Source organism: Enhydra lutris, unplaced genomic scaffold, assembly GCF_002288905.1.
Source record: "Enhydra lutris kenyoni isolate GAN:26980312 unplaced genomic scaffold, ASM228890v2 scaffoldscaffold46, whole genome shotgun sequence".
Classification (NCBI taxonomy): Eukaryota; Metazoa; Chordata; class Mammalia; order Carnivora; family Mustelidae; genus Enhydra; species Enhydra lutris.
The window spans coordinates 3,364,907-3,377,640 of NW_019154130.1; the positions used below are offsets into that span (position 1 = coordinate 3,364,907).

The following is a 12,734-nucleotide window of genomic DNA, read 5'->3' on the forward strand; positions in this document are numbered from 1 at the left end:
GCATGCGCATGCGCACGCGCACGCACACACGCACGAAACCCCACGTATGCACGCGTACCTCCCCATGTATGTGTGCGCGCCCACACACCCCTGCGCATGCGCGCGCGTGCACGCCCCCACGCATGCACGCGCCCCCTCCCACACATACACGCGCATGCGGCCTGGATTTCACCATGGCCGATAGTGCAGACTCTAGGCCAGATAGATGCTTGTCCTCCAGGGCAGCACCAAGGCTCCACAACTGCAGTTGAAACAAAGGTGTGCGAACATTCCTCGGGTTGACCCGCCTCCTCGTGGTCCCTCTGCATCTCCTGCCCCGCAGCATCAGAGCCCACGTGGGAGCAGAAAGGCCCAGGAAACTCTCCCCAGGAGGACGCCCTGAGAGCGCTGAAACCAAGAAGGCCGGTGGCTGCTTCTTCCTACTCCTTCCCTGGTGCTGACAGTCCGTATTTGACCTCCCCGGGCCGAGTCCGAGCGAGAGCCCACTTCAGCTCTCACATCAGCTTCCGCGGGAGGGAACCGGACTCAGGGGTTTCTGCCCCGCACCACGGTGACACCGCGGGGCCTCTCCAGTCTCCATGTGGGGGCCTCTTCCTGCCTCCTCGGCCTCCCCCTCCCTAAATTAGCCCCCAACCTCTGGCATGGCTGCTGGGGGCACACAGCCTGGGTGCCGCAGCTGCCCCTCCTGTTCTCCAGCCAGGAAAGGGGCTGCGAAGGAATGAAGGGCCCCTAGAGCCTTCCCAGAGCCGGACCACCTGCATGCACACCCCCTGCTCCCGAGCTGTGCAGCCTTGGGCAAGCTACGGAACCTCACTGTGCCTCAGAAAAATAGGGATAATATTAGTACTCCCCTCCTCGGATTGTTCATTGTGGAATTCAGTGACTTACTGCATGTGAACAACGTAGAAACGTGGCCTGGACCATTCTCGGTCTTCGGTGAAAGTTAGCTAGTACCATTTATACCATTTCCCTGGCCGGAAATGCCTTTTCCAACCTGGCTGCAGCACTTCCCTGACCACCAGACCATCTGTTCTCCCTTTCCCTAAACTTCTCACCCAGCAATGTTCTCTCTACACCAAGGATGGCCAATAAGTTAAGTGTCAACCACGCCATCTTACAGGAACATGTAGGGGCTGCCAGGAGTCCTGGACTCGATGCTATAACTGATTAACGATGTCTGCCATCGCAGAGGGAGTGCTGGAGCACTGCAGTCGATTAACGATGTCTGCCATGGCAGAGGGACAGCTGAAGCGCTGCAGTAGATTAATAATGTCTGTCCATGCAGAAGGCACGCTCAGTGGTATGAGTGCAGAATTCATACCTTTGCCATTCTTGGTCTAGAGCAAGCATCTGGCACTGCCTTCTATGGAAGGAATCTCTGCAGAGCAAGATCAGGGCTTTGGACCATCCCAACCCCACCACTGGAGTGATTAGCACAGGGCTGGGTCCAAACTAAGTTTTGGCTCAGTTATCACCAAAACTAACTCCAGAGGCTTCAAACGGGAACTGGGCTTCCTGCTGGTTTCTAAACCCACTGTGGGAGCCTCGGTATCCTATTGCAGGCCCCGAACGAACACACTTTCTGGCACATCGGCCTCCCTTAGAATCAAAGGGACTACACTGGACTTATGATTAATTCCGCCTTCTCACCTGCAACCAGAAAAACAAGGCTCACTTACATGGCACCACCACCTCAGCATCTGAGAGCCGGGAAAACCACCACAGGCTAACACTCGGGGAGGATGCTGTTCCAAGACCTTCACCAAGTTGACTGATCCTCACAGCAATCCAAGACATACAGCCCATCGTAATTCCCATTTCACCCATGAAGCCCAGAGAGGTTAGATGACTTGCCCCAGGGCACACAGCTGCTATGGGCAAAGCCACTGCTGCATCCCACTGCAAAGCTTTGTGAGCAAAATAAGCTAAATGCAGGTTTGCCCCCCTAGCACAGACTAGTAACGTACTTTTTCCAACCCTAAAACTGCATCGTTGTCATACCAAGACTGCTTATTTACCTTACCAAAGGATTCTTTACTGATTCTTCACTTTGATGAAAACCTGAGCAGTCAGACACATTGTCTTAGAAGGCTCTTTCCTGTAGTTGGAAAGTAGAATTCATTTACAAAGTTTCAACTTACAGGCAGCAAGTCCAGGCCGGCAGTGACGGGTTCAGAGTGTCACTGGAGAGCTTACCTGTCAGCCCAAAAATCTGCTCTCAGAGCACTTGTTCCTGATCCTAGCTTCACAACAGAATGACTTGGGAGCTTTTAGGGAATACAGATGCCCAGGGCCCATGCCCAAATACCCTGTTTCTCGACTGTGCCATCTTGCATGGGTCTCTATTCCGTGTTTGTCAGTTTCCTCTCAACATGGGATACTCAGCAAATCAGCAACACCACATAACTGCCAATTCACTAATGACCAAAAGTTGATTTCTACTCCACCCAACCCAGCAAAGCCACTTACCTAAGAGTGAAGTGGTCTGCCACAGAGCTGCTGGTCAGAGAGACCAAAAAGGTGGCCGTGTCCCCTTCCCGGACGAGGTTCAGGGGTACTGAGATGACAACGTTCTCATCCAGGCTCACCAGGGACCACTTCAGATCATCTTGAGTTGGGTAGACCACCACACTCCCAATCCTCTCCCGGGCTGGAGGCACCGGCTGGGGGCTGTCCTGGCCGGAGTGGATGTTGTTCTCCCATTTGCCCTCCTCCTCCAGTGGACACTGGCCAGCCTGGTCAGCAGGGTAGAGCGTAAAGAAGAGCTCCATCGCGGTGCCCCCCAGGAGGGCCGGGATCTCCTCCTCAGGCTCCAGGTCCAGCCCAGAGCTGAACCACTCAGGCAGCAGCTCCAGCTCAGCCACACACAGCCCCGGGTCCCCTTGCAGCCGACAGCTGGCCGCCACTTCCCTGGCCTCGGGGAAGGCAAACATCTTGACACACGGTAGATTTTCCTCGGGGTCACTGTCGTCCCAGTCCATCCCAGTGATGTAAAACAAGGTCTGCACTTTGGGTCTGTTGGAGTAGATGGAGCTGTCCAGGATGTGGGATTTCAGCTTCCAGTTGAAGGGAAACTTCTCCACATTTCCAAAGGCTGGGGAAGTCAACAAGAGCTCCTGGGGGATTGTCTTCTCCGCTGAAAATGGGCCATAGCTGGCATTGATGGTCGGGGGGGTCCTGGCCCGGTAGATAAAGAATGACTCCACCCGCGCCTGCAGACTGGAGTTCCTCGTGACGTCCTGGTTGGCTTCCTTAAGGAAGAAGGCCTCTTCCGCGTCGGCAATGTGGAAGCTTGTGGGCAGATAGGCGGGGAGTGAGGAAAACCTCTGCAGACTATCCACGATCCCTCGGCTCTCGGTCTCTGTGCAAGAAAGGAAAGGAAAGGAAGAATAAAGGGCAGGCCCTGCAAAGCCAGGAAACCAACACAATGCAGTCTGCACCCACCACCCCAGCAAACCACCCCCAGCCACACTGGGCCTCCCCTGACCTCAGCACAGGGTTCTACGGGAATCTTCCAAACCAGTCACTGTGGAGTGGGCAGGAGCTCATTTACCACTGATCCAATAGTCTGTGTGTGCACAGTCCCCCCCCCACCCCACCCAAGGGAAAACATCCCCTCCACCTGCTCTCCAAAGACCCAAGTTCAGGGGATCACAGCCCTCTTCACTACGTCGCCCCACAGAGAGGAGGCTGCATGCCTGCAAAGACCACCCGAGCCAGCAATCTGCCATCGTACAGGACTTGCTACTGCTTCCTTGTTAAATAGTTACACTTCTTCCCGTCCCTCCCAGACGCGGTGTCTACAAAGACATTCAGACATCTCTGTGATTCTGATTGAAAGGAGGGTGAAGCTATGGCTCGGCGTCCCCACTTCTAGAAAGCTCGCCTTCTGAAATCTTAGCGGGAGTGCACAGGGACTGATCTGTCTACAAGGATGTTCCCCGCAGCATCATTGTTGAATTGCACACAAACTTGGGAGTGCACATGCGAGAGCCAGAATCCCTCTCTGTGGCTTCCTAACCGAGCCACTTGAGCGAGCTACTTTAACCTCTCTGAGCTTCAAACGTCCTCATGTAGCGTAGGATGTAAATGTAACTTCTACCTTATTGGGTTATTGTAAGGAGTAACGAGTTAGTAATACAAAGCTTTCAGAACAGTTCTGACACACCCGTAAATATCCACCAGTCGTGCTATCGTTACTAGCATTACTATTTCTGGTTGAAACATTCTAAAGGTTTATCAAAAGGAGACCAGATAAACTATATGTTTTTATAGTGGGATAACAGGCAGCTGTAAGAAAAATGAAGTAGAGCTACATGGACATACTTGAAAAAACGTCCACAATATGCCACTAAGTATAAAAAATTATAGGGGCGCCTGGGTGGCTCAGTGGGTTAAGCCGCTGCCTTCGGCTCAGGTCATGATCTCAGAGTCCTGGGATCGAGCCCCACATCGGGCACTCTGCTCAGCAGGGAGCCTGCTTCCTCCTCTCTCTCTGCCTGCCTCTCTGCCTGCTTGTGATCTCTGTCTGTCAAATAAATAAATAAAATCTTTATAAAAAAAAGTATAAAAAATTATAAATTATATGGGTGCCTGGGTGGCTCAGTGGGTTAAGCCTCTGCCTTTGGCTCGGATCATGATCTCAGGGTCCTGGGATCGAGCCCCACATCGGGCTCTCTGCTCGGTGGGGAGCCTGCTTCCTCCTCTCTCTCTGCCTGCCTCTCTGCCTACCTGTAATCTCTGTCTAATAAATAAATAAAATCTTTTTTAAAAATTATAAATGATAAATGTATCCTCTATAATCCTACTTAGATTTTTTAAGGTTCTGTAGGTATGTGTATATAAATGTACATATAATTATGTTTGTGTGTCTATAGAACCAAAGAGAAAGGGTTTCACTTTTTGACATCTACATTTCTACTTTCTTTACATTTTTACAACTATATATTATTTTGTTACTTAAAAATATATATATAAATGTGTAGATGTGTGTTTGTATACATATATGTATGTGCGTGTTTCTTTCAAGCAGGAAAACACAGACCCAACAAGCTTTTTCAAACTAAAGAGAGTCCACCAGGAACCAGGGTTGGTAAATCAGGCTAGGAACACACAGGGCTCTTCCCTGCCCCGAAATAATAAATCTCCAGCCCTAGAGCCAGCACAAGAAGAAATGCAACCAGGCAGCAGTGTTTGAGATGTAGCATTGCTAGAGGATAAAAGGTAAATATATACCAAACCGTAGACCCTAACTCCTGGCAAGTTTTTTTTCCCGCAGCCATTACAAATTCTGCAAAAAATACTTCTCTATTGATATAATTTGGGGGGTCCCTTTTCAGGGCTGTCCTTGAGATTTCCTTGTCCAAAGCTCTCCTTGCCCAGAGGATGACAAAATTGTAATTAGGAGATTGGGGAAAAGATACAATCGTAGAGGGCCTGATGCATCATTGCTCAGAGAAGGTGTTCAGAAAGCAAGTTCACCACAAAATACTGCATGATCTCACTAGCATGTGGAACCTAAAATAGTCAGATTCTTAGAAGCAGAGAGCAGGATGATGATTGCCAGGGGCTGCGGTTGGGAGGGGGAGTGGGAAGGTGTTGGTCAAAGGCTACAAAGTTTCGATCATGCAAGATGAATAATCTCTGGATGGCTAATGCAGGGCACCTGACATAGTTAACAAGCCTGTATTATATGCTGTAATGTGCTAAGAGGATGGATTTTCAATTAAATCGAAACACACACACACACACACACACACACACACACACACACACACGGTAGCTAGGTAGAAGTAATGAATATGTTAATTAGCTTGGTTGTGATTATGTAGACATGAGTACTTCTATCAAAATATCAAACTGTACCTCTTAAATATATACACTTTTTATATGTCAGTATCTCAAGGAAGGAAGGAAGGACGGAAGGAAGGGAGGGAGGGAGGGAGGGAGGAAGGGAGGAAGGATCTTTTCAAGTGTCACCAATATGGCCAGTCCTTGTCAGATTAATTATTGGAGAAGCAGGGTTATTACCCATCCACTCCTCCGATTATCTATCTAGCTATATTTACCACTCATCTGTCTTATTTCCAGCACTGTGGCACATAGGGCTATCACAGGGACAAGACAGATGTGATTTCTACCCCCAAGGAGCTGGCACATCTAACATACATGAAGCAATTAGGGAACCAAACATTAACACCTTTAAAAATGTCCATCCCAGAACTCCCCACCTAGCAGTCAAGCTCGGGAAATAATCCAGAGACCAGGAAGGAGACCAATGTGCAAGTAGGTTCGTCACAAGCGTGATTTATCAAGGCAACATGCCAGAAGGAACCTAAAAGCCCATCGCAAGGGAAGTGACTGAGTAAATGAGGAAAGCCATACTGTGTGTGTGACCTCGAGCAGTCAACAGCACCATGACTTCAACAAACATTGAGGATCATGAGAAAATGCTTATGACATGGTGGGGAAGAAGCAGACATCAAAACTCTATTTAAACTATCCCAAATCTGTTTAAAATATATACACATAAGCACAAAATACGTACTATACTATACATACTATATATTGACTTTCATGATACAGACACACGTTTCCTCCAGAATGTATCCTATGAGTTGGGTAGGATTTGGAGGAAACACAGAGTGGGGGCAGAAATGATTTTGAAGAATTAGCCTCATCTAAAGAAAAGTTTTAGCTACTGCCGCCACCAAGGGGCAATTTGTATTTTGACAATGTCAAGCTATGCAGAAGCACCATCCCATATGAAATTTAAATTAGTTTTTCTGTTGGTTTATTTCCCCTCTCCAAACCAGGAATTGCAATTCTAGGTGAATCTGACCATGAAATAATTGGCAACAAGGGAACATCTGCCTTGAGCAGCATGATAGCACCCTTCAGCGGAGCAAAGTGGGCGCCCAGCTGACCAGACTTGGGAAGAGGTGGGGCCAAATTTCACCTTCTGACAAAATGCAGGGGAACCCCAAGGCAATGTTTAAATTCTGACTTATTTATAAATGTGGAAAAGGAAATTAAAATTATGCAGAGTTTAATATGCCCTGTTTTCATTGTGCATCAGTTCATTTTTTTTAGCATTTATGTCAATATTTTATACAACTCAAAAATTGATTCACAAGAAATTTAAAGCTGTGCCTCCTCTCTTGTTTATTGTGGCTAAAGCCTGCATTTTATCTGAAATAACAGTGTGAGGTTTACAATCCTGCCCCACCATAACTCAAGCAAAATGCAGTACAAATTCTGTCTGAGAGCTTATATAGGAAGCCGTAAACATCAGCAGCCAGGGCCTCATTTTGTCCTCGAACCAGGCTGCAACAAAATATGATATCCAAATTTAGGAGTATTTTATAAAGCCATGGGACTGTGTGCTGAGAAATACACCCATGGCCTGAGAAGCTACGACCCGTCCCTCTGATCCCCAGACATCATATAGTGGCCCCATTCTTTTTCCTGTTGGCAGGTAGACCATGTGGCCCGAACTAAGGAGACCCTATTCAGTCTACTGGCTTCCAAGAGAACTATTCACCACCCCGTCCAGAGGAGGCGGGCCCTGAGAGCATGAAATGAGGGAGTCTTAGGAGGCCCAGATGAACAGCACTTTCATCACTGTGCTCCTTATGAGCCAGAAAGAGAGTCAAGCTCAGGTTCATCGAGAACACAAGGTGTGCGGGAGGGACGCTGTGCAGCTTGGGTGGGGAACCCTCCAGAATGAAGCAATCCACAGGGCACAGGGCATGGAGAGGGGAACCCTGGCAGAGTTCACTAACATCGCCAGCCCAGCGTAGTAGCTAGTTACCAATCTTGTGGCTACCGGTCACCCACCAAAGGGTAACGGCCTGGACAGTTCTGCAGCTGAATCTCTTTTTCTAATTCCCACAAGAAAAGCCAGGCCTGCACAGCCAGGTGTAGGAGGCTTTCTAGGGGGCCAGGAGGCCAAAGTCTTTGAAAAACACCAGCAAGACACATTCCTCACTGATCTGTGGAAGTGTGGCCCTAACACCTGGTAATTCTCAATCCGGGCTGTGCAGGAGATACACAGGGTAGGAAACATAAGAATCATCCCTGGTGGGTATGAATCAAATCATACCCACCAGTTTGATTTAGATGGCCTCAGGCGGGGCTGATTGTCTCTGTGTTCCCTAGATGACTCCACTGAACAGCAATGATACCACGGAGAAGATAAGAGCTGCTTTGTGTCTACCCAAAAATCAAGTCATCCATTGCCTTGGGGGGGGCAAGTGTTGGGTCATACGCAACAAGTTCATTAAGGATTAGCTAGGACTATAAATTACAGCAAGAGGAAAACATAAAATATAGAGATGTCACCACTTACATAATCCTTGCAACATACCACCTTACAGGGAGCGACCCTTCGTCTTCCCAATCGTTTGGTTAAGAGGATTTGATTATTGTCCCCAGCCGTAGATGGGGAAACTGAGGCATGGAGGGGTGATTCTGTGACCTGCCTAAGATCACACAGCCAGTAAGCAGCAGAGGTGGGATTCCGTGCAAGCTGGCCAGCTCCGGGCAGAGCTCGGCAGCCACCACGTTCTGCTGCCACAGGAAAGCTCGGCAAGCAACATCTACCCCGGGAGAGCTCGAGCCATGACTCAGAGGAACTGCCAATGTGCCTCTGAACTGGCCGGCTCTCAAAGCACAAGATGAGATCACCAGTTGGACGCTGTCCATAAGATGAAAGCCAGAAGCAAAGCTTTTCCTGGCTCTGAGAGAGATTCCTCTGTGGGGTGCTCCTGAAGGGACCCTGCAGGGTAGCACAGCACCTTACAAAAAAAAAAAAAAAAAAATCCTACCCTTTTCATCTCCCTCCTTGAACAAGCTTCCTTCCCAGACCAGATGAGGGCTTAGAAAGAGGTAGAGGGCACGACACTGGAGATTATATCCTCAGGCAAAAGCTGGGGGTACAAATATTCTACAGAGACAAAGACCAACGCACAATATTTAAAAGAGAAGGGAGGGTATCAATCTTTTCACTCATGATGTGCACCACTCCCTTTATGCCTAGAAAGCCCTCCCCATGTCCCAAGATCAAATACACGCTCACAGATGCTTTCACCTAGTTTTCTGGGGTGGGGGCATGCAGACACATGTGTGGGTCCACATTTTTACACTGAATTTTTTTATTGAGGAATCTTCAACAGTTAAAAATTATATATATTTCAGATGCACACTTTGATGATTCGATACACAGATAGACATATTGCAATGAAATCATCTCTGCAGTCAAGCTAACTCATCTCGGAGGGTGATGGGTATGTGAATGAGCTTGAATTCTTTCCTTTTTTCTTTTTTTGGTAGCAAGATTATAGATATCCCCTCTTTGCGGATTTCAGGTACTACATTTAAGTCCTGAATCCACCTGCCATCTCTAGGTGCATGATGTGAAGGGAAACTCTGACAGCAGTAGCGTACACCAGGTACACTGAATCAGCCAGTGGTAGTATTTTCTTTGACTTCACAGTTTAGCGGGAGAGGGGGGTTGTGGGAAAACTTGGGGATAGAGCCTTTAAAAAGGTAACTGAGTTCAAATGAGGCCACAGGGCGGGGTCTAATCCAGCACAAGGGGTGTCTTCATAAGGACAGGGTCGTGTGCAGGCGCCCATGCGTGTGGGGACACAGGAGAAGCTGTCTACCATGCGAGCAGAGAAGCCTCGGAAGAAATCAACCTGTGGACACCAGGATCTTGGGCATCTGGCCTGCAGAGTTGTGAGGAAATAAACTCCTGTTGCTGAAGCCACTCGGTTTGTGGTTCTTTGTTAAAGAGGTCCTGGAAGCTCACACCGGGTTACTATTTTATATCAAATTTCTGTTAGCTGGACGTCCCTGCGTTTTGCCTTCCCTGCGAACTGTAGAACCAGTTTGTCAGCCCCCATGCCAGAACTCAAGCCGACTCTTACCTGCAGGCAAGGCTCCTGCATATGGGGGTCATGAATGCCTTTCAAATCTCTGATATATTTTTCTATGTGTTTTCAACTCTTGTAGAATGAACATGTTGTGCTTACTCAAGCTAAGGGAAATATTGACATTTTTCCCTTAGAAAGAAAGATACAGAATTTGATTTCAAGTGGCAGACTGAACACATTTCCCCACATCTCCACAGAAGCCCCACAGAAATAAAAACATAAAAGTACAAAGGAGGAATAAACCTATTATCTAGAAAAATGAAGGAAGGCCATCTGAAGAAAAAGTATTTCAACAAGTTTCTGGAAGACAAGTGGATGAGAATGCACTGGTGGGCAAGACAGCAGACGGATCCTTGGGCTAGAACATTCTGTGAGTGCTGCAGAGGGGCTCTGGGCTACTCTGCCGACCGGGACCTAGACTCAATGTTGGCACACATTGGATGGGGGGAGGGCTGAAAACAGGGGAGTAACTAAACTCTGTAGATGGGATGCCCACTCCAGGCAGATCTCCTCCCACCGCCCCCTCCCTGAGAAAAGGCAGAATACTTATCTCCAGTCAAAACTCAACCCTTCTCTGAGGAGACTGCATTAACCCTCGAGATAAATGTCAGTTATCCAAGTGTGGTGGGTACTGGTGCTCTCATCCTGAGAGGGGATGTAAGCGGGACAGCCGCCGTGCAACAATGGGAACCAAAGTTACATACGGAGAAAGTCACGCGGGAAGTCAGAAGGAGCTAACCACAACACGAGATAAACGAATAAACAAAATAAAATAAGCTCCTACTTGCCTAAGCCCCTGGGGCCAGATATTTCTGTCACTCGCAGCCAAATACAATGTGAACTGCTAAGAAAACAGAGTAGGAAGGGGTGTACATGAGCTTAGTCCTCCTCTCCTTAGAAAGTATTGCTGTCTAAATGCATTACTTGTGTTAACGCAAGGCATAAAGGTGGAGTAGTATGCACAGTGACGGAAATAATCAGCAGTAGAACTGGAAGCAGAAATGGCAGGCCATGGCTGGCTTTGGGGAGGGAGATCAAAGACACAGAGGGATGGAAGACTAGTGCCTCTCTTTGGAAGTTATGCTGTATCATTTTATTTTTCCCATATGCACTCAGGACTGTGACAATGAGCAGGCTTTGTCTGCTCAAATCTGACACTAGCCAAGCAGGGGAGGGCAGCATTGAACAGTGTTGGAAGTTGGAGCAGGGGAGCGAGGGGAGAGCAGCTTTAGTCTAGACAATGAGGCATCACATCTGTGGGAGAGATGGCTACCTGTCAAAAAAAAAAAAAAAGAAAAGAAAAGAGAAGCCCTTCTCTCCATAGCATTACATGTGGCTGCTTGGCCAGGAATTTTCCCAGCCTCTTCTACATCCAGGGTCCATGGCACGAGTTCTGGCCAATGAAATATAGGTATTGCATATTACTGTGAAGCCAGAATTGTTATCTTTTACCTTCCAGCAGGGAGAAGAGGAGGAGTCTGAGGCCCCAGGTGGTGACGGAGCTATGAGCTGGAAGGAGCCTGGGCCCCTGCATCTCCACCTGGCGAAGAGCCTGCCGAGCGTGTACTCCCACACTGGATGTGAGCGAGGAACCACCCAGTGTGCTAAGCCACTGCGACGTTTGTCAATGACGGCCACTAGCAACACTGCACCAAGACCACGTTGTCTGGGCTAACAACTCCGACAGCTGTGAGCCTGCCCTGACAAAAACAGAACAAATCACACACCTCTCCCTTCATGGAAACGGGCTTTTGTTAGCGCGAAGGAGAAAGCTGTTCAGAGGAACGGAGTGAGGGGCTGTAAAACCAATGTGAGAGATTTCCGTGGGCACCAGCTGTAGAAAGAGCATTATTAAACGGATTACATAGATCTTAGTGACAGTAATTTTGACCTCCTATAGGCACCGTCAGCTGTTAAACAGTAGGAAATGTTGATGACCTTGTTCTGATTTCCATTTATATTTATTCTAAATTGGACACCTCCGAGATTGTTTAAATAAAAAAGGGTAATTCACTAAGTGATGCTGACAGCTCAGCCCCTGTCTGCGGGGGAGGCCGCAGAGGCTCACTAGAGGCGAAGGGACAGCTGGGCTAGGCCCTCAGGCCTGCCAACGGCTCAACTGATGTACCCAGACAAGTCACTTCATCTCTCTGAGATTCAATTTCCCTCTCTGTCAAATGGGGTGTCACCTCCTGCCACCCTCCCTGCCACCACGAGGGAAACTCAGCATGTGACTTATCACTGTATAACTCCATTTATAGGAATGTCACATGGGGAGTCCATTTGCTTTGGACTTCTCACTTGTTCAGACCTGACTTCCCTATATCCAGTCATTGTTGATATCCAACATGATTCTTGGGGGCGCCTGGGTGGTTCAGTCAGTGAAGCATCTGACTCTTGATTTCAGCTCTGGTCATGATCGCAAGGTCATGAGATCGAGCCCCTCTTCTGGCTCTGCAGTGAGTGCTTGAGATTTTCTCTTCCTCTCCCTCTGCCCCCTCCCCTGCTCTCCTTCGCATGTGCTCTCTCTCTCTCATTAAAAAAAAAAAAAAAAGAGGGAAAAAAAGTGATTCTTTCAGGTCACAGAGAACCATACCAAGTCTAAACAAAATCAGAATTTAATGGCAGTCCGAGCTGGGAAGTCCAAGAGTGGGCTAGCCTCAGGCCTGGCTAGATTCCACATCTAACCAGGGTCATCAATAGGGGTTTTCACAGATGTCTTCAGCTAGAGAGTGGGTGAACAAATGGTACATCCACTGAACGGAACAGTACTCAGCAAGGAAGGAGGGCAAAGGA

General features: G+C 48.3%; 1 protein-coding gene across 1 annotated transcript in view; it reads right to left on the minus strand.

The window, feature by feature from the left end:
- Nucleotides 1-11,472, minus strand: part of LOC111156328 (transmembrane protein 132B) — a 212,923-nt gene extending 201,451 nt beyond the window's left edge. Inside the window, exons 1-2 of the mRNA XM_022517096.1 lie at nucleotides 11,391-11,472; nucleotides 2,470-3,361 (exon numbers count right to left, since the gene is read on the minus strand). Of these exons, the coding sequence (XP_022372804.1) occupies nucleotides 2,470-3,361; nucleotides 11,391-11,472 (974 nt within the window). The remainder of the gene's footprint in view (nucleotides 1-2,469; nucleotides 3,362-11,390) is intronic.
- Nucleotides 11,473-12,734: the final 1,262 nt, after the last annotated feature.